This window comes from Callorhinchus milii, unplaced genomic scaffold (genome assembly GCF_018977255.1).
Source record: "Callorhinchus milii isolate IMCB2004 unplaced genomic scaffold, IMCB_Cmil_1.0 Scaffold8, whole genome shotgun sequence".
Lineage (NCBI taxonomy): Eukaryota > Metazoa > Chordata > Chondrichthyes > Chimaeriformes > Callorhinchidae > Callorhinchus > Callorhinchus milii.
The window spans coordinates 18,185,494-18,207,597 of record NW_024704749.1 but is presented as its reverse complement, the minus strand read 5'-3'; the positions used below and the strand labels follow the sequence as shown (position 1 = coordinate 18,207,597).

General features: G+C 44.0%; 1 protein-coding gene across 6 annotated transcripts in view; it reads right to left on the bottom strand.

Annotated features, from left to right (window-relative positions):
* The window catches only part of grin1a (glutamate receptor, ionotropic, N-methyl D-aspartate 1a), a 39,351-nt gene that overhangs the window by 6,492 nt on the left and 10,755 nt on the right, over window positions 1-22,104 (bottom strand). For 3 of the 6 annotated variants that reach the window (XM_042337564.1, XM_042337566.1, XM_042337565.1), the window contains 16 exons: window positions 21,526-21,626; window positions 19,534-19,655; window positions 18,834-19,008; window positions 18,305-18,449; window positions 17,604-17,687; window positions 16,453-16,600; window positions 15,693-15,826; window positions 14,784-14,948; window positions 14,324-14,442; window positions 14,037-14,149; window positions 13,579-13,727; window positions 12,436-12,593; window positions 11,748-11,909; window positions 10,845-10,954; window positions 10,069-10,214; window positions 621-731 (listed from right to left, as the gene is read on the bottom strand). In XM_042337564.1, coding sequence (XP_042193498.1) covers window positions 621-731; window positions 10,069-10,214; window positions 10,845-10,954; window positions 11,748-11,909; window positions 12,436-12,593; window positions 13,579-13,727; window positions 14,037-14,149; window positions 14,324-14,442; window positions 14,784-14,948; window positions 15,693-15,826; window positions 16,453-16,600; window positions 17,604-17,687; window positions 18,305-18,449; window positions 18,834-19,008; window positions 19,534-19,655; window positions 21,526-21,626 — 2,142 coding nt within the window. The remainder of the gene's footprint in view (window positions 1-620; window positions 732-10,068; window positions 10,215-10,844; window positions 10,955-11,747; window positions 11,910-12,435; window positions 12,594-13,578; window positions 13,728-14,036; window positions 14,150-14,323; window positions 14,443-14,783; window positions 14,949-15,692; window positions 15,827-16,452; window positions 16,601-17,603; window positions 17,688-18,304; window positions 18,450-18,833; window positions 19,009-19,533; window positions 19,656-21,525; window positions 21,627-22,104) is intronic. The other 3 variants (XM_042337567.1, XM_042337569.1, XM_042337568.1) reach the window with 1 other exon arrangement.

The window sequence follows — 22,104 nt, the reverse complement described above, 5'->3', positions numbered from 1 at the left end:
AAAAAAAGGGTCTGCAGAGAAAAAGAGAAAGTCAAAGCATCCATCAAAGCATTACATCATCACAAGTAACAAATGTATCAAAAAAAAAAGGCCACACCATTCAGGTAATTTACCAATTTCATCCTCATCAGCACCACCATCAAAAAGCAGTTGATAGAACATGAGCCTTGCGAATGGTGAAGGAGGGTGATGAATCTTTGGAATGGTGAAAAATATGACCATGTTCATGGTAAAAGACATGATAATATTTTGGGTGAAGTATAATGCTTCAGAAATAACCTTTGAAAAATCCCTGGGCTGGTGCAGTGGTCGTGGGTGGTCAACTCAATGGCGTCATCATGAATGAATCTACAGTAAACGCAAGATACGCCCTTTTAGAAGGTTTGAGACTGGAGTAACTGACAATGGGAATGAGAGCAAGGGCCAGACATAAACATTCATCAAGGATGTCATCAACACCCCTTGATTTTCCAAAGTGCCCCTCTCTCCCTTGCCCAGTGTTAACAATGCAATGTAGCTGTTTCATATGGGCATGTGGTGAGGTGGATATGTAATAGTACTGAATGAGCTTTGGGCTAATGGACTCATGGCATGGTGAAAGGAGTCCCAATTCCTCTTACCGTGTCTTTGGAAGACCTACGTCTCTTGAAGCTGGAGGTCAGTGTTGAAGTGAGCGATCTAAAAGATGCTTTCGTTTTAGGGTCAGGCTCTGCTCTACCATTTTTTCTATCCTAGAACAGATATATTTGATGTTATTGACTTTACCTCTCAGTCGTAACTATTTATAATCGAGCTTTGTCTGCGTGGCAAGCAGACCTCTATGCTACAGGTAACCAGCTTGCCACATCTCCTTGGTAAATTGGCCCATTTTTTNCTCTCTGAGTTTGGACAGGAACTGATTAACCATTAGTAGATCTGTCACTCCCTTGTTGATAAATGTCTTAAAGAAAAAGACAATCTATCTCTTGAGGAGCCCTGACAGTAGAATCAAAGGGAATGTTTCACCACAAGCTAAGATTTGTGAAAGAGCAGTGAATCTAATGAACGTGACTCAGGTTTGGATATGAAAATGTATGAAGGTTCCTGTATCTAGTGCGCTGGTCACTGATACACTTTGTGGTTTATTGTATGATTTTCCAAAAGCGTTTTAGGAAATCAAATGAAGTCAAACAAAAACTGCTGGGATCAAAATAATCGGTGGAAATCAAATGATATCTCAACACGGTTGTTAAAATGAAAAAGATGCAAAAAGCCTTTGAACTGCTATTAAATCTTTTCCTCCCCATCCATCTTTTGATCAGAAATGGAAGTGTTTGTGTTTTGAACATCTGTTTGAGATAGCTTAAGAATCGTGATCATAAAAGCCAAGTGTTCAAATGAATAACTCAAATTGATTCCGTCTATAGTCTAGTCACTATTTCCTGCACGGAGTAATTGCATGGTTCCTCCTGTAATGACCCTCGTCACTTAAATCCTTTCTGTTTTCAAGATTATTTAGAGCAAAAAAAAAGAAAAAAGAATCTCTAGGGCTTGCCATTTTGACCTTTGAACTGCGGAATCAAAGAGTCACATTTGCGAATACAAATGATATTTGTCAACATTTGTGACAAAAAATGTAATTCGTTCAAAAGAGATTTCACATTCAGAAAGACTGGCAGACAAGACAGACAGACAGACAGACGTGGGCAGACGAAGAGACAAATGGACTGATAGACGAACAGCCAACATTCTCAAAAACAGACAGCATCACTATGTGAATTGCAATGTTGATCCAGTATGCTTTAGGCAAAAGTAGCACCTACACAATGACCTCAGCTGGGGCTTCAGACTATGTAAAATCAAGATCAAAGTTGATAATGGATTCTCTGAGAATCTGTAACTCAAGAGAACATAGGAGTCCCTTAGAAAACAGCCTTTGGTTAGATTGTCATTAATATCCCTCAAACATGTTTCAATTGTTGTTTTCATTCCTCAGTTTTTCTCTTTTGACTCGAGAAATAATACTTCTCTTGACATGAGGAGAGACACAGGCAGAAGGGTAGCTGGATTGGATGGTGCCTTCTGAATGCCTTCGAGAGTAGCGCTGGATTATTCTTTGCTGAAACAATGCAAATCGGTGGAATAAAATACTCCAAGATCACTTTTGCTCCTAAATTCACTGCCTTGTTTAGTGCTCCTAACAAGACAAGACAGATCAGCAGCTCGTGCCTCATCCAAGATGATACGTTCAACATTCATGTCTCGTCCAAAATGGGATGTCCCACCTAAGCAATATATCCAAGAGGAGATGTTCCATCAAACACTTTGGAGAAAATGAGGAGGTCCACTCTACATCACAAGTGTTGTCAGCAGTTCTGAGTTCCAATTACCCGAGTTGGATTGTTACGCAACAGGAACAGGTGAGAAAGAAATCCATATTGCCAAGTAAAGAACAAAATATTGCGGTCATTTTTTCCAGTTGAATTGTGTTCCTTATTGCAGACAAGTTAATTACCAACTGTTCATTATCATATCTATTCGTGAAAAATCTTCTTTGACTTCTATATCTGAGCACTGTTAATGTATCTTCGCGAAGCGCTCCAGGACGCTACTCCGCATGAAAGGCGCTATATAAATTGAAGTTGTTGCTTACGCCCATTTTTTTCGACAACTTGACTTGCATAGAAATTTCAGCAGACGATGTGACCAGTCAATCCACTGTGGCTTTGCTGTGCTGTACCCCCACTGGAGCCATTTATCATATATTCCTGCTCTTTCCCCCATTCCCTTTATATCCCTCATTCAGTAAGTATTCATTTAATTCTCTTTTAAATGTCACTGCCTTGACTTCAATATTCCCTTGCAGTAAGGTGTTCCACAACCTTTAGGCTTCCAGATCTACTTCTTCAACCGGGACATCTCTCCCTCCCTTTTCTCCCTTAGTTGATGTCCGACTACAGCAATGAACAGAGATTGGAGTTGCTATCCTGCCTGAGTTGCTGTATGAATGCAAGTTGTTGATATTGCTGGAAAAATTTTTAGATTGCCAATTCACCAGCCAATGTATATATAATTGCAAATTGTTGTTGAATCGTTTTAAGCCTACTTAAACCATGAAAAAATAACCGAGCTCAAGATTAATTGCTAAAGCAGTATCGAATAAAAATTGGAAAATACAATTTTCCCCATAGACAGTCAAACAATGATTTGAAAACATATCAAACTTATTTGGGTTGTTTCCAGTTTCTATAGTTTAGAGCAAAATTCTAAAACTGTGCAAGTGCCAGTTCTGAGTTGGTTTAGATGGAGACCTCTCCTACCTGACCAATACAATTCGGAGTTGGTTTGGTGCGAACAGTGTGATAAAGGAATAAGAAAATAATCATTGGGTTTCTTCAATTTACAAGATTAATATCTACACAAATATCTAGTTTCCGAAAGGAGGGGAGTAGCTCATGGCTGTGATGTTCGCTGAGCAAATTGCAGGTACTCTTGTACTTTCCCATGTGTGGCACTCTGCTGTGTGGGTGGAGGTGGGCGGATATTTATTTTCAAATTGGGCTCAGTGACGTCAATGCTTCTACAGATAATAATATAACAATAAAACAAGCTCCAAGAGGAATGAGTATTCACCTAAAGATATAATTTCAAGAATTCAATTATCCCCCAACTCCCTCGCCCCTCCACATACGCACATTTTGTATTTTTAGTCGGTCGATGATACTATTCCCTCCTAAGCCAACCGCAATGCAACAGCAGGTCTCTTGGATTCATTTAACATCACGTCAATATAAATTAATGTCATAAGAATATTCCGTCATGTGATCAGAAAGCACGTAACTGCACATTAACACAACTGACAGACTTGCGACAATTGCACAAATAAACTTACACTCGTGCAGAATTCAACTCAGCTCTGTCAAAGACAAACTGGATGGCAGGACAATGATCCAACAATCGCAGGTCAAAACCAGATTACTTGATAATAATTCTCACTATACCACCCTCACATATGATCCTTCCATCATTAGAATGGGACTGCAAGATGCAGCCCAATCCCTCCTCCTAGGATACTGATACCAACTATCTGGTATTAGGAAGTTAACAGCTGACATGAAACCCAAGAGGCAGAACCAGTCAGTGTTGTCTTCATTGGATTCAACAAATTTATTTGAGCATCCACAATTCATCCCTATTCCCCCAACAAGCTGGATTTGGAAAATGCTGAACAAACACAGAGCACCCAATGATGTTGTTGGACTTCAAAAAGGAATCTGTAGGAAGAGCCTCTCTGGAGACTTTGACATCTTGGAAAGATAAACTGAGAATCATCTGTTACATTTATGGGCTTGGAATAAGAGCCTGAAAATGCAAAATCTATCAAACCATTTAGCAGCAGGTTTGTTTTTGTAAATTACGTGACATAATATAGATAAATGAATAATCATGAATCTGACCCTGGTAATTGCTGGGTCACATAAAGACTTGAGGAACTATCAATGGCTACCAATGGTAAACCACAATACTGTCAGAATTTAGTGCATGCTACAACAACCATGGAGATAAAGTAAGTGGAGATATTAGCAGCATTGCATAATAATAATAATTCTTTCATTTAACACGTCTCTAAAACATAATAAACAATTTGCTCTTATACAGTACAGCGCCAGAGTGACACAGCTTTTGGTAATGACAATAGAGCAACAAACACAATTTCCTAATTTCCCATGGAAATTTATACTACATGTGAGCGCTAGAAACCTTAGAAATATTTTTCGCATATTTACACATCAAAGATCAGAAAGACATATAAATTGTGCTCCATTTGGCACAAAAAATACATGCACACACTGGGCTCGCTGGTTTACCTACCTGTAGACAGAGTGGTTATATCCAAATATTCAACCACCATAATAGTATTCTTTGCATCTGACATAGCGTCTTATCACATCACTGAAATATCTCAAAGCATTACATAGATATTTACTGTGAATTTCACATTTGTAGGTGAACGCAGAAGCTATATGCAAACAGCTTTCAATGATCAAGAAATTTCAACCCAGTTTAGAAACATCCATCAACAGAAATAAGACATCATCAAAGATGATAGTCCACAAGTGATCATTTATGCCATTGATACAAGGATCATCATTCAAAGTCAACATGGTCAAAATAATAAAGGAACAAACTATATAAGTCACAAAATAGTAAAAATTTAACTTCTGAGCTTTTCATTATTTGGTACAATTTGGAATGTAGTTTGTGGACATCATTTTGGATTATGTATCTTCCATACTGGCCCTGTTAAACAAGTCTTGATCCTAATGCCCTCAATAGTCTTCTACAGACTTCAGCCCTCATCCGACATTAATGTCCTGGTAAAATCTTCAATCTTATCCCATTTAATGTTCAGGTACAATCTTCATTCCATATCTCACTACTGCTGTTGTAACTTTCACAAGTTACAGTTGAACCCAGGATTAGGCTTCTTTTTTTAGTCATTGCTTCAGTCCTGTTGCTTTGTGAAAGCATTACTCACTAAACTCCCTAACGCAAAGCAACGCACACATTCACGTGTATGATTGCATTGAGATCAATTTCTTTATGTACACATTTCTATGTCATTGCACTCATGTGTAATTGACAAACCTTTCATTTGTTTTCCTTCAGTTATATCCATCCACTGATGATCTTGCAGTTCGCTGTTCTATTCCAGCTTAATTGCCAATAAATGATCATTCCGTGCTCCCAAACATGGTGCACTTCACCTTTCGCTCACTAACTGTTACAATCTCCTCCTAAAATCCCTTTGAAATACCATTCTCAATGTTAAATTTTGACTGTGGCAGGCAGTTAGCCTCTCAAAGACTCAAATCCTCTGCATTGTGAGATTCTGGAGAATTTCTACTTTCTGGGTTTCCATAATCAGTCAAAGCCCAGGAATTAGATGCTGTTTTGTCAAAGTCACATTTCAGTACCTTGTGAAGATGGTCTCTGTGTTAGTATCTTGTGAGAATCGTATCTACATCAGTACCTTGTGAAGGTGGTCTCCATGCCAGCACCTTGTGGAGTTCTCAACACCAGTACCTTTGGAAGTAAAGAAAGCCTGGAATGGCTTGCCAGGAAGGGTAGTTGAGGCCTGACAGACTCATTTAAGAAACAGATTGGTCGTATAATGAGGACAGTTGAATGGGTGTTCTGGAAGGAAGGGCCCAGATCAAATGGGCCTGAGCGCTATCTCCATCTGAACCAATCCTTTGATCTTGTGATCTCAAACCAGAACAAGCCTCCTCCCCCTCCCCGGCCCCAATATTTCCAAACAGTCAATCATTAATTGTAAAAAAATCATAAAAACTGCCAATTACCTGTTTTGATGCTCTCGGCAGCCATTCCTCCGAGAGGCAATCCTAGAATTCCCTGTTATACTGTCACAGCGATCTCATTACAGGCTCCCTTCAGTATTTATAATTTTTCTGCTCAGCACCCGTCAGGAAAAACACCCACCATCTACTATGGTTCCAAGTCAGGCACCTTCACATCCAACCATGGATCCCATTCAGTTGCTCTGTCTCACTTGGGGGATAAAGAGGTCATTGAATGAGTGTATATGGATAGACCAGACTCTTAGTCATGGATTCTGTGCCATGGCATCATGCTCCGCCATTGTCAAGTGCTGAGTGAGGGGCACTATATAAATCCAAGATGTTGTTGTTGCACATACTGAAATAGGCACAGAGAGGGGAAGGGGAATTTTAAAAATAAACTGAAGCCATACCTTAAAGTTGATGCAATGTCTTAGAACAGGATGGTCTAACAGGTGGCCTGCGGGATGATTTCATCCCCCTCCCTCCTCCCACCCCTCCCTCCATTTCATCTGGCCCACCCGCTCGCTCCACAACCTGTAAATGTTATGTTTCTGGAAGGCAAACACAGACATTTCTCAAATAGGGCATCCGGCCCTCAGCAGCCAAATGGTTGGATCTCCCTGAACACAACAACAAAATGACATTTGTATAGTGCCTTTAACATCAGGAGGACATCCCAAGGCGCTGGACAATCGGCGTTTTGGACCTGAGCTGGGGGCCGGGATCGGGGAGAGTGGAGGGTAAAGGGAGAAGGAAGGAAACCGAAGGCACTGTTGAAGAAGAGGGTCTTGAGATAGAGCATTATAAAATGAGGGACTTGATGGGGTGTCCGCAAGCCTAACCTGGTGTCCGCAGGACTGTGCCATGCAGGTCGTACTGCATACACAGAGCAGAGAGACAGCATTTACGGTGCACAATGCAGACTGACCCTGTACAGTGTGCACAGTGGAGAGACAGCACCGAGCGTAGCTGGATCTTTCGGATTGCCGTGGTAACACTACACGCTGGGATTACCACCGGCAGTGTGCTGCTGCGTGACTGCTGTACAACATGCTCTTGTTACATTATTAATGCATGAGATACGCAACTTAGTGTTACCATTTAGTGATGTTGTCACCATGATGTCTCGTCAAGTATCACATGAGAACAGAGTTGAGTCAACTCGCGGGATTGTACTGAAACAGACAGCTCCTGTTTCTTCTCCGCACTCACACTGCGAACGTGCCATGGGATCTTTAACATCCACCTGAACAATGTTGGAATATAACAATATAAGGAATTTATAATGGAATATTATTCGGGATTATGTTATGTGAATATGTATAAATGTGTGATTTTATGTTAAATGTTGACGGTCATGGGATAGGACACATCTGGTTTTCTTTGTTTCTTAAGGAATAAAAGGATAGCTTTGGAAAAGGGCAGGAGGTCACCACTTATTAGTAGATAACAAGAAGCCCACAGAGGCAACGGTCCAAGGTACCGGTCGACACAGACTCTCAGCTTAGCAATAAGTCTCTAGATTCTGACAGGGTCTGCAAAATAACTGAAGGCGAACTAACGAGCAAGTTGTTTAAACTGAAATAACCATTCACTTAAAAGAAATGTACTAACGATCCCACATAACAAAATAATGAGCACCAGATACAGCCCTAAACCGATCAATCATTTTGGCTTAGAAAAGGAAGACCTCGTGGAGACTCAAGTCAGGATGGCACCAAGCCAAATGACTGACTAACCTGAGTACATGACAGTATCAGAAATGGGTAGAGCGGCCCTAGGAAAAGAACACTTGGAAAAAGGGTATAACTAGCCCACCTCTAGGTGAGAACAGTTAGAAGAGCAGGACTACTCAAGAGGGAGACAGTCAGCCCGGGAGCAGAGATCAGAGGGTCACCATAAGTTTGTGAGTATATCATTAAGCTGCTCGGGCTCAAGAGAGGGAAGACAAAGAACGGCTGCTGTTGACTCCTTTAAACTGGTAACATGAGTATTTCTTAAATGCATGTAACCAATGTGTTTTTAATATAATAAAGTCAAATATAATCATTCTACTTCGATATAATCATTGTATTCTAGTATTGCTAATTGGATCATTTACTTTTCTTTGTATTGTATGATTGATGTTACCTGTTGGGTATCGAAGTAAAGCATTCAAAGGTGTGTCACGCCATATTTGGTATTTGTCGAGTCCTTTGATCGAACCCGGGATTCATTTTTCCCAACAAATTGGCGCCCAACGTGGGGCTCGACAAGTGGCATATTTTTGTGTGTTTGATGGATATCAGATGTATGGTATTGGTTTATGTTCTTCCTTCTTTTGATTGTTATTTTTAGAGGTGGGATTGTGGGATTGTCTGTGGTTTGGCGTATGTGGTTAGAGTTAGTATTTCATGGTGGTAAAGATTTGTTGAAAAGCTGCTGTAAGATTGTTCATATTGGATAGCAGTTGATAGGGTTGAGGAGACTTGCCCATAAATTAAAGACCAACAACATGCATGGGTAAGGTTCAGCAATACTGGGCCAAGCTTATGAAAATAGTGAGCAATATTAAACCCTTTGGCTCTCGCCCAAGTAAAAGGTCGGGTAGGAACTTGTTTGGCTTTTGATCCAGGAAACGTTCAGGTTAAACTTCTGACAGCAAACTTCAGGTTAAACTCCTGACAGCAAACTTCAGGTTAAACTCCTGACAGTCCTATTCAGGTTAAACTCCTGACAAGTTATTAGCATGGATTAAGAAAAGCAGAACAAGATTAAAACATGAATTTCGGCAATGGGTGACTAAGTATGAGGGTAAATAATGCGCACAAGTTGGTCGGGATGCTGCAGCTTTAAATAAAGAATGCCCGCCCGACCGACCGAACTTTTGAACAAGGTCTTCAGTATGTGGAACAGTAATTGATAGAGGGAAAACTTCGTCTTGGACAGAAACTTAAACCCCTCCTCAAATATCTTTTGTGGAGAGGGGAATGTAGATGCACAGCATCAGATACAAGAGTTGTATGCGACTCTAAACGATAGGGAAAAAGAGATGAAACAGCTAAAAAGGGATTTTAACGAACAAGTAGGGGATTCTAATGGACAAATAGAGCAGTTGAAAAGGATTTGGCAGATAAAGAAAAAGAGTCTTCTGGTATCGAAATAAAGCATTCAAAGGTGTGTCATGCCATCTTTAGTATTTGTCGAGTCTTTTGATCGAACCCGGGATTCATTTTTCCCAACAACAGGCAGATGGGATCTCGGTTTAATGTCTCATCCAAAGGACGAGACGTTCAACCGAGGTCCCATCAAGTACTCTATCTTCTTAGCCTTTCAGAGCATCCAGGAATTTGGGAAACTCTTAAAGTCGGTCGTAACTTTGAAGCTGAGTTTCTCCCCGAGGATTCACAAAAGAATCACCGTTAAAGGAGCAGGACTCCATCTCACAAGGCTACACACTCACTGCTGTGTGATGTGAGCAGGTCTGAGACTAACCAGAACAGTGCGAGCCGGGCACTGGGTGACACGCACAGATACTGGTGGAATTCTCTCCTGGTTTCCGCCGGTCCGGTTCCCTGCAGGATTCAACACTTGCAAACAATGTTGTGAAAAGCACATTCCAGATGCCAAAGCAATAATATCCCTGCAGGTCGCCCAAGTCGGTGACATTACGGAACCTCATAAGTCACGAGCAGGTCAAACACTCACAGTTTGGTACGGGATAGTGTGGAATTCTCGGAAGTACCTGCAAGTTCTTTCTCCAGACGTTGACGGCAGCAAAGGCGAGCTGCATCTGTTTCCTCCGGGCGTCTTTGTGGCGCTTGTAAGCGATCTCTATGAATATTAGGAATATTCCTGCAACTATTCCTCCAGCCACCAACATGAAGACACCTAAAGAGGGGGAGACGGGAAAGCAGAGGTCACCTCTCACCCAGCTGTGCCACGCTATCCGTCCTTCAGTTCCTGGATTCGAAACGTTGGCTCCATTTCATTTAACTTTTTGTCCTCCTCCTGTGACATGAATAGAGGCCTGGGAGTTGGTCTGCTCCCTGCTTCCCCTGGGACAGTGGTGGAATTGGGAGATGCGGAGAGCAGCTCCTGGCAACTTAATAGCCTGTTTGCACATCACAGCTGCCCATCAACTGGGCTCAACCCCACATGACTGTCTAACACAGACTTGCTGTAACGGCAGGCTATGCGGTTTTAGCTGGTTAGACTCCAGCAGTTACGCCAATGCACACTCTGGGGTGTCCCAAGCCTTCGCTCTTGCCAACCTGTGCCTAATACTTTCTGGGATTAGGTAAGCGGGATGCATCCCTCCAGGGAGAGAGAGAGAGGGTGCGCATTCCATTCCAACAACCTGCCTCTGGAATTTCCACGTGTAGGTGGGTTGCATGGAACTCTCAGTTTGGTTTGGAGACTCTTAAGCACGGTACCGTATGTGTTGGACACCCACTAGGCTGAGCAACAATTTTGTTTTTTTTTAAATTGCCCCCCCCCCCACTATCCTCAGAGCTTTACCTGCCATGTTCTCAAATGTGAGAGTTGCTGGGGCATTGCTGCGGAAGTCACACTCCTGGTATCTGACCCAGTTCTTATCCAAGTCTTCCATAAAACCGTTCTCATGGAAACTGAAATTCATAAGATCAGAGTCAGAAACATTCTGACCACCCCCACCCCAATTCCCTTTGACAATAACCATCAGGGGCCTGCAGCCTCTACCTCAATCTATCCTCTGAATATAGCCCTCCATAAGACCCACAGCAGGTTAGGAAGAAAAAATAAATTACATTTTTATAACCTTATTATGTCAACATATCTCAAAGCATTTCGCAGTATTTGCTGCAAAGTGGAGTGACTGTGAATTTTGTCGGCGAATGCAGCAGCCAATTTCCACACAGCAGTGTCCCATAAACAGCCATGATATGAATGACTAATTTTAGTTTGGGGATTGTTGGTAAGGAAACTGGGAGAAAATGCTCTCATTTCGAATGGTGCCATTGGATCTTTACTGTCAACCAGGATAGGCAGATGGGAGCTGAGTTTACCGTTTGATTCAAATGATCCATCAGTGCTGTATTGGAGTGTTAGGCTATACTGTGAGCTCAAAGTCCTGACGTAGGACTCAAATCCAACAACCTTCTGACTCAGAGGCAAGAGAGGGCTACCAACTGACACCCGTTTGTGGTGATGAGAGTGCTGAATAACCTAGTTTGATTATACCCGAGGGATAATAATAATCCTTGCATTTGGTATAGTGCCTTATCACACCTTTGAGACATCTCAAAGCGCTTCACAGGATACACTGTAAAGTGTAGTGACTGTGTATTTTGTGGGCAAAACACGTCAGCCAATTCCGCACAGGTGAGGTGTGATACAAGCTTAACTTGCTTGGATCATTTACACAGTGATGCCTGCCCATACCTCAGTATAGCAAGCGACACAGCCTGCTTCCATGGACTGTCCTTCCTCATTCCAATCCCAAAACCTGATCGGAAGAACAGCTCGCCTGTGGTCACCAGGTCACACTTCTGCGATGCCTCAAACTCCAGCACCGCCGAGTCCCAGATAAACGCGTGCAGTTTCCTGCAGGAAAATGGAAGTTGATGAAGAGGAGCTCTCACTGTGAAGCTTCTGTTTAGCGCAAGAACCACAAGGTCTTCACCTATCAAAGCCATCCAGTAGCAGGGACATTAACAGCATGGAAGGAGGCCATTTGGCCCATTATGCCTGTGCTGGCTCTCCAAGAGCTCGGCAACAACAACTTGCATTTATTTAGCACCCTTTACCCGGGGTAGCATCTTGGAGCGCTACTTTTTATTCCCACCTCCCTGCTCCCTCTTTTTTCCCCACCTCCCTGCCCTTTCCCCCAATCCGTTTCATATTTTTCCTGATCAATTTTCTGTCTCATTCCTTTTGAAAACCTATTGTGGATTCTATCTCGGTCCACAGTGTGGCTCTTGTCCCAGACTAGTGGGATTTTGAGCTCTGAGTTGCCAGGGAAGATGCTATTGTCTTGCGTGTTTTACAGAATGGGTTTGGTAGCTGGACAGATGTCATTAAGCCCGCTGAGTGAAGGATGCGTCCAGGGCAGACGCTGTCAAAGCCTTACCCATCGCGCACAGCCTGGATAGCCTCAGCCGCACTCTCGTAGTTGTGCTTCTCCATGTGTCGGTACATGGTGCTCAGCTCCACCTGCCGACGGAAGTAGATATCCACAGAGCTCTGCTTCACTGTGGCATAGATGAATTTATCCGAGGGATTTCGAAGCTGTAAACGCAAGATACAGGTAAGTTAAGACAGTAACAGTGGAGGCTACAGTTACAATATGGAGTTTTTTGAGGGCTCCATAGAATCCTGGCTATGGCTACAATGGGGTGCGATCGCTGACTTAGTGCTTCTGCATTCACTGTGCTTCCACGCAGGCACCATTGGCACTTCAAAATGTCCGCTGCTACGCGGAAAGCCAAAAAAGGGTGACTTCTGTCTGGGTCATCGGGTCACCTCCAGAAGTGACGTCGGCAGCAACTTGATGTCCTGGAAGTCAACCATTTTGGCTTCACGCAACACAACACGATTCGTATAGTGCATTTCACACGATGGAATGGGTGGGGGGGGGGGGGAAACGTCTCAAAGCACTTCAAAGCACCAATGCAGCCGGCTCAGATATTTTGGGGTTAGTAAATGTCGGTGTCCACATCCCAATCGTGCAATAAGCGAACCTGTGTTGTAATGGGGGTCGTACTCTAGTTGTCCTTGCTTTGAGTGAGAACATAGCACATGGATTTCCACTGCTGGTGAGGAGTGGTTGTGGTTTCAATAGACACTGAAGACACTGACCCTCTAGAGTGGGATGATAAGAATTGGGAACCATTTACGGGAGCACTCGGGAAATTTCCTGGGAAGCCATTCTACCCCTGGCTGGGCATATAGAGTGCCTGTGCCACACTTATTACAGTAGGTTTATAGCAGTGATGCACAGAATCATAGAATTATAGATTCCTACAGCTCAGATGTAGGCCATTCGTCCCATTGTATTATATTCTGTGAAGCGCTTTGGGACGTCCTCCCGATGTGAAAAGCGCTATATCAAATGCAAGGATTATTATTATTATTATTGTGCCAGTCCCGGCTCTTTGAAAGTTCTATCCAATTAGTCCTGATCCTCTGCTCTTTTCCCATCGCCCTGTTTCCTTTTCAAGTCATTATCCAATTCCCTTTTGAAACATATTACACATCAGAGTGAAAGCTTTACCCTGGGGTCGTTGATTCCTGTGATGCGCTCTTCAGGTCTGTCCAGCACCAGGAAAGCGGCCAGGTTAGCAGTGTATGAGGCCACAATAATCATAGCAAAGCCAGCCCACACCATGCCCAGGATACGGGCAGAAAAACTCCTCGGAGCCCCTGGAAAAGACCCATTTAGAATTTTTTTTCTTAGTTTGTCATAGACTGTTGGCCCTCACCAAACCCCAACTGTACCAACTTCACTCTCTCACTCTTTCTTTCATTCACTCTCACACTTATTCTCTCTCACTTTCTCACACTCTCAACCATTCTCGCTTTCATTCTTTCACTTCACTCAGTCAATCTCTCTCACTCACTCTCTCTCAATCTGTCTCACACACTGCTTCATACTCTCATTCTCTCTCACACACACTCTCATTCTCTCTGTTAAACCCTCTCATTCTCTCTCTCCTTCTGTCTCTCTCTCACCTTCTCCGATTCCGGAATTCAGCAGCACCCCCCAAGAGAACCACATGGCTGAAGACAGAGTCAATGCATCTTCTTCCTCTTCTTCACTGTTCACTTTAAAACGCCCGAAAGGACTGAAAGCAAAAGATTGGAGTTGTTCAACTCCGGGTGTCTTTGGTCACCTTAGCTGACACAAGCTTTATTAAAATTAGGATGATAGAGAAGTGTGAAAATCGCTGACGAGAGCTCTCTCCTCAAGGGATGAAAGCGCAAGCATGAAGGGTGAAGTACGGAGCGACGGGACGAACCTGAACCTGTCCAGCAGATACAACATCACTGCCACCACGTGCACAGAGAGACCGACCAGGAGCCAGAGCGTACTCTGAAAAGGCTGCATGAACGAGTCCAAGGTGCTCCGGGGAATTTCCTGAGCAAAAGCAGAAACAGCGCGTGGTCAGCGTGTGAGCTGTGTGTGTGCATCGTTAGATTCGCCTGTCCTACATCAAACAGAGCTCCAGTCTGCTTCACGCCCTCCATTCATTCCCCCTGACCATCGGAGGATGAGCCTTCAGCCACTTTGCCCCTCACGCCTCTGGAACTCTCCCCAAATACCTGAATCACTGGCTAGGTAGATGTCTGAATGAAAAGGAATGCTATGTGACCGAGTAGATGGGTGACCAAGTAGATGGGCGAGGAGATGATTGATGTCAAACTGCTGGAAGACTGGATTGCATGATAAGTCTTGAGACTTATGATGCAGATCTCTACCTTTTTCACTAGAATGGTGAGTCCCTGGTATTTGAAAGGCTTGGAGAATTCGATATACTGAGCTCGTTCATTGTTGATAGTTAGAGGAGCAACGATCATGTCAGCATGTCCTCCCAGCAGCTCTCCCATCATCCCATTCCACTCCTTCTTATTGCTGTTATTCACCTACAACGTCAGGAACATTCATTATTATTATTATTAAGGGGCATAACCTTAAGCGGGTTTCCTTACTCCACACGCTTCTGTTTACCCTGGAGTGAGTAGGAATCCAGTTGTTCGTCGATTGACTGATTGCTTTCTGGGGGTAATAAACCCTCCAAAAAAAATAAAAAATTGGTCACTCAATCCACGATTGTTTGTGGGACACTGCTGTGCGCAATTAGCTGCCGCATTCCACCCGCAAAAATATACATTTTGTAGGCAAACAGAGCAATCAAATTGCCACAACCAAATGGCCCACAAACATTCGTGAAGTGAAAGACCAATTTTATCTGGGGGGATTGTTGGGCTGGGCACCAGGAAAAACTCCCGCTCTTTTCCGATGAACTCTGGGGCCGATTTTCTTCTCACCAGGAGACAATCCAGAACAAGGAGGAATCATCTTGAAATTACAGCTCGGCCATTTAGGAGTGAAATCAGAAAGCATTTTTTCACACAAAGGGTAGTGGAAATCCGGTACTGTCTCCCCAAAAGGTTGTGGTGCTGGATCCATTCACATTTTCAAGACGGAGGTGGATAGATTTTTATCAGGTCAGGGTATCAAGGGTTATGGGGGCAAAAGCAGGTAATTCGAATTGAGATACAGATCAGCTATGAATAAATAGAATGGCGGAACAGGCTCGAGGGGCTGAATGGCCTCCTCTTGTTCCTATGAAACAGTGTGAAACTCAAAGCAAAGTCTATGCTTACCCGTTCTTGCGTCCCAAACTTTCCATCATGGACAAGATGAACCTCGTAGGTAAAGTTGAGTGTGGTAGTGCTGGCAAGTTTGACGAGCAAATCAACACAAAACCCATAGCAACATTGAGGGATAATGGGGCGACCTGTTGGGAGACAATATAACAGCAGAATGTCAATAATAATAATAATAATCCTCGCATTTGATATAGCGCTTTTCACGTCGGGAGGACGTCCCAAAGCGCTTCACAGAACACACTGTAAAGTGAATTGACTGTATATTTGTGGGCGAACGCGGCAGCCAATTGCGCACAGCAATGTCCCACAAACAGTCGTAGATTGAAAATGACCAATTTAATTATTGTTTTTGGTTTTAATAATAATTTATTGGTTCAATAAATAATACAAGTTCCAATGATTCCCAACATGAAAAGTATGGCTGGTTGCAATATCCAAGTATTTGTACACTGAATGTCAGCTTGGCTCAGTTGATGGCTCTCTCTTGAATATGGCTGGAGTTCAATTTTATTGAATATGGTTGGCATTTTGTTTGTAATGAGTGTGTTGCTGTAATGTAATGTTACTTTGGGTATTCAGCTTTACCATAATTAGGTGATGACTGGGGATGCATTTTAATGGGTGCGACAAGGTGACTTACAAATGAATTATGTATTTATGGAACTGCATTGTATTGGGTGTGAAATGGTTGTATTGTGAAGTGTGACTCACAGGCAAAAAATTTAAAAATGGATTAATTAAAGCATGGAAATACCTGCTAATGGACCGGTCACTGTGGCATTGGGTCCAATACAGATCACCTTTTTAATGATCTCTCCGTTCATCATGAATTCTTCTTTACAAGTCCCATCCGGCATTGTCGGCTTGACATACACAAAGGGCTCTTGATGAATGCTGACGATCTTTGGATGAAAATCAAAAACCCCGTCAAATTGTTATGAGTTTTGTTAGGAAGAAGAAAGGAAGAAAATGCTTTTTCCTATAACTGCTGGCATTGTGAACAGAGCAGGTCTAGAAACATACGAGTGCAAGCAGCTTCGATCGTAAAGCAAAGCATTTTTACAACACACTGGTTACATTGCGGTTGTGGGCACCCTACTAGACTTGGAGACCTGTAGCTCAGTGGTTAGAGCACTCGCCTTGCAAGCGAGAGACCTGGTTTTAATTCCCGGCGGGCGAAACGTTGGGCAAAATCCACACGCCTCTGTTTACCTAGCAGCAAGTAGCAACCGGTTGTTAGTCGATTGGCGGATCGATTTTCCGGGGGTAATCATTCATTTAAAAATAAATCAGTCTCTCAGTCCACGACTGTTTATGGGACGCTGCTGTGCACAATTGGCTGCTGCATTTTTCCCACAAAATATACAGTCAATTCACTTTACAGTATATCCTGTGAAGCACGTTTGAGACATCTCAAAGACGTGATAAGGTGCTATATCAAATGCGAGGATTATTATTATTATTATCAACTGGACTTTACAGTAAATCCTGTGAAGCGCCTTGGGACGTCCTCCCGACGCGAAAGGCATCAAGTTTAAGGATCGTTATAATTGTAGAAAGGACAACATGGTCACGGAGAGGGGAAAGCAGCGATTCTCTGAGACGACACCAGAAATGATGGGGTTAGTTACCCAGAGCGACTTGTGAAAATGGAGGCTATTTTCACCAGACCAATATTTGATGGTTTTGATCAGATAAAACAGAGAGAGAGAGAGAGAAAGAGCCTTTGACTATTGACCGATGAGTAATCAACAAGATTGCATCAATTGAGGATGATCAACAGAAGACAATATGGGTGGCCAGAACATTTTTCTGCAACAGGGTTGTTAAAACGTGTCTCAAAAGGGCTGATGTTCTGTTTGTTGGTCAGTCTTCTAGTGGAACTGTTTGACCCAAGAAGCGTACCTTTAATCTAGTTGACATCTGAAAGCCCCTGGGTGCGTTGAGTTCCCCGCCTGGCCAGATTATCTTCTTATCATTCACCAGAATCTGTGGGATTGGTAAACACAAAGCGTGACAGGAGAATCACAGGTGTGTAAAAAAACATAAGGAAGTGCGGATTCATTTTCCCAATTGAGCCAATATCTTTAAAGCAACAAAACACAATTTTACAAGAACCATAGGATTAGAATAAGAGCAAAGATCAATGGGTTAGGATCAGAATCTGTGCGACCTTAAGACAAAATGGTCTTACGGACTAAAATGAGATGGAATTGGAGGCTTCAGGCACTGGTCTGCTCTACGTCCCCCTCCCTGCCTGCTCAACTATCGGTGGTCGGACCTTCAGCCTTTCTGCCCCCACCCTCTTGAACTCCATCCCAACCCCTCCCTTGCCTCCTTCAAGCCCCATCTCAAGTCCTTCCTTTTCGATCGTGCCTTCGGTCATCTTCTCTCCTCCACCCCCATTGCCCTCCACCCCTCTCTGATCCCAACCCCCAGCTCGGTGACAAACCCCCTCATTGTCCAGCGCCTTGGGAAGTCCTCCTGACATGAAAGGCGCTGCATAAATGCTATTTGTTGCTCTCGTTGCTGTTGGCGGTGATGAGAGATAAGGTTACAATGCAGGTTTGGAGTCTATAAAGAACTCAGATGCGTCTCGTACTTACCTTTGTGCCATTATAAACTCCGATTGTCACCAGCTTCCCTTTCTGCACGTTCACGATGCTGTAGTTGGAAAACTTCCGATCTCCTTCATCATTGAACTCCACTTGGCCTGTGAACCCATTGGGATACTTGGAGGACAGCAGGACCCTGCAGGAAACCAAGGCAAACCAACAAACTGAAGCCCTGTAACTGCAGCTGCTGTTAGGTTCCCCCAGGTCTCGAGTTCAGCTGAACAGAGCCGTGCAAGATACTTACTGTGACTGACCCGCTCACTGCTCCACAGGAGATCACAGGCCACAGTGACACGTTGGCACATGTGGCAAGAAATTCCACCCCTGCCTCTAGATTTACTCCATCTGGTTTTAATCTAGATTCAATCTATGGTGTTGAGGAAAAGGCCGGGAAATATCGGCCAAGAGAGGAGATGGCAAATCCAACTTCGCAAAGTGATCGCCCCCCAGAAACCAGCAAGCGAGGAGAACTTGCCTGTTCTCAGCTTATCTGGGATGGGGAGCTTGTGAAGTCGGTTACCTTTTGAAGAGGGGCCCGGTTTTCCAGATGTTAGTGTTGCCCACGCAGCCTCTGGGAGGGTCGGTGATGTTTTCTTTCACAAAGAGCTCATGGATGGATTGGGCCACAATGCCCACTGCATCGTTGATGTGAGCCGACTCGTTCTTCCCATTGATGAGCTGCAGCCCGATCACCCCTGTGCAGGAAAGCAACATTAGTCAAATACTTAACCAGTTAAGTTCATCTCAGAGACGCCTGCCTTCAAGGTGCCTTCCCTCCGAGAGGCTGACAGTGAGGGGTGCGTAATATATTACACTGATAATGAGGGGTGTGGAGTACATCAGACTGTAGTGAGGGGTGTGGAGCATATCAGATTGACCCCGAGGGCCCTGAAACTCTAGTCCTCTCTCCCTCAATCTCTCCGCTTTGCCCTCTCCCTCCCCTTTCAAATCCCACCCAAAGACCTTCCTTTTTGATCGTACTTAAAGTGACCTCCCCCCTCGCTATCCCCCCGGCTCGGGGTCAGACTCCGCCACTGTCAAGCGCTCTAGGACGCTACCCCACGTGTAGGGCGCTATATAAATGCAAGCGGTTGTGTATCAGGCGGACAGTGGTGGGGCGAGGGCTTTATCGGATCCGATGGCATTGTGTGTGTGTAGTGACGTCAGCGATGGGTGATGTTACGGTGGGAAACACTGTAGTGAACGTTACGAGCACACACCTTCGGGGACATGCTGCATGGCCCTCCCTGATATTTCTCTCTCTCCCACAAGCCAGACGTAGCCAGGCCCCGTCATGTTGAGGATCGTTGCTGTCTTGTACATCGTCACAGCGTCGTCTTCACTGAGAAGGAAAGGAGCGTCTGAGAACAGCCCAGCCCCAGCCACACGAGGCTGACAACTGACTCCACTCTCACCTTGAACGCAGGGGCTGGAGGTGAACTGGCCTCCTCTGCTTTCCGCTCACTGTGTGGAGGAACTCGGCAATAAAATTATCAGAGAGTCAGCTCAGGAATTGGTCCGTGTGATCGGGTATGCATCTGCTGTCTGCCCGTTAATGGAGCAATGTGTAAACGCAGCTTGTTGTAGTGAAACTGGATCACTGTTCCCCATGCCTCACACGAATCGCGGGTGAGAACTTGGGTGAAGTAAGAGACACTGCTGTCTGCCGCCACACTATGTGCGTATATCTCTGTTGGCGGTTGTGTCTGTGAGACCCCAATTCGGGTTAAATACAGTGAGGCTTTGGAGGGAAGTGACTGAAAGCTTCACAGGATATCCTGTAAAGTGGAATCACTGTGTATTTTGTGGACGAAACACCGCAGCCAATTTGTCTGGGCAGTTTAAGCTACTTCCTGGAGTCTCAACTTGTGCAAAACAACAACAACAACAACAAGATTTCATTTATAGAGCGCCTTTCACGTCGGGAGGACGTTCCAAGGCGCTGGACAGTTGGGTCGGGACCCGAGCAGGGGGGGAAATGGTCAGGGTGAAGGGAGGGAGCGAGGAGGGGGTAGAGAGTCGAGAGGGGAGCTGAAGGCACGGTCGAAGAGAAGGTGCTTCCATCCGCAAAGTGTGAGGTTTGATTGTGACCCAACAAGAATGTAACCATTGGGGGAGTAAGTGCGAGGGATGGGATCGGATAGCATTTCTCATTCAAATTCTCAGAGGCACCTACCGCCTGCGGAACTCAGTCTGCCAGTGACCAGTGACTGAGTCTTTGTTTCTGTGTGGAACACAGTGTGGTCAAACTTGTGGTGCCCTGTAAACATGTTCCTCAAATTAGTGCAAGCATTTCTGAGTACAAACGTAACTGGTTCTTATCACCTCTGCAGGAGATTAAAATGGAATCACGCCATCAAAATACAGTTAGACATCGTACAGTTACAGACACTGAAAATTTGCATTGACATAGTTTTCCAGGCAGCAGTAACCAAGACATGCGTTGCTGAATCAGCTCAGTTCCCCAGCTCAGGCTGAATAGTGCTCTCGTCAGGCCACACCCGGGACTAATGTCCTGCACACAGCTCTGACGGCCTGAAATTCCACCTTGAATTGTGTAACATTTTATAGTGAAATTAATCATAATTGAGAAACTGTTTATCCCACAGCTCTTTAAAAAGAAATCCGCTCCTAAATTAAGAATTTATGATTATTCTACAATAAGATCGTCTTCTCCGTCTTCTTGATGCTCTCGGCTTTAACCACGGTCTTTGACAGTGAGCTCTTCGCTCCCATCAACCGCCCCACAAAGATGTTTCTCCCGAACTCTCTCCCTCCAGCACCCCCCCCCACCCCACACACACAGATCTGCCAAAGTACAACACAAAATGGATGGGAGAATAGAAGCCTTGCATTAAGCTTGAAACTCATTAAATCAGGGTTGAGAGGCTGATACAGAAACAACCCCCAAGAGAGAGTTAGACTAGCAGTCGAAAATTCCACTTAGTCTTAACTTGTAAATTTGTCTCTTAAGACTTAAGAAGCTGTAGATTTGTGAAAAATTCTTGAATCCAGCCTTAATTTGGAGGTCAGTTTGGTTTATTTTTTTGGGGGGCGGGGGTTGTGAGGGGAAACAAAATTCAAATTAAGGCAGGATTTAAGAAACTTCCAGAATTCTGTCCCACCTTAAGCTTCATGTGGAATTTCAGGCCTTTCATGTGCGACAGATGAAAATACAGAGAAGTTGAAGTGAAGGGAAAAAGGTCACCTACTTGGCTGACAGAACGATCACTCGTGCCTCCAGTTCTCTGGCTTCCATCAGTATTGAAGTCATGTTTGCGGTCCCAGGTTCAAACTGCAGAACTTTCTCAGCCTGTGGTCAGTGTAGGGAAATAGAATTACTACACTTTCTGCCAAGTACTCTGTGGCCACGGCTCCATCCACAAGGACTTACGCCTTTGATCTCCAGCAAAGACCATCTTAAATGCTATCCAGATCTCTGGAGGTACCATGAGCTACAAGATTCTCTGCACTGGGCATGCAAACTAAGATAGAACAAGACCATAGGAAGTGCGTGCATCTGATAGAGAGTAAGAGAGGAGGAATGAATGCATTTCAACCTGGGGAAAAAGGGTTTGTCTGTCTTCATAAAACACAACAAAAAAAATCAAACATTCTAAGGGTGAAGCCTGAAAGGAAGGAGGGGTTTGGGAAGAAAAGAAGTGATTTTTCTCTTTTTTTATATAAACTGAAAGATGTACTCATAAAGAAACTTGCAAGTTAGTTTTTATTCAACATGCACGTGTCCTCATCACAAAGGCTCGTTCAAAGGAAGGACGGGGGGGACAGGT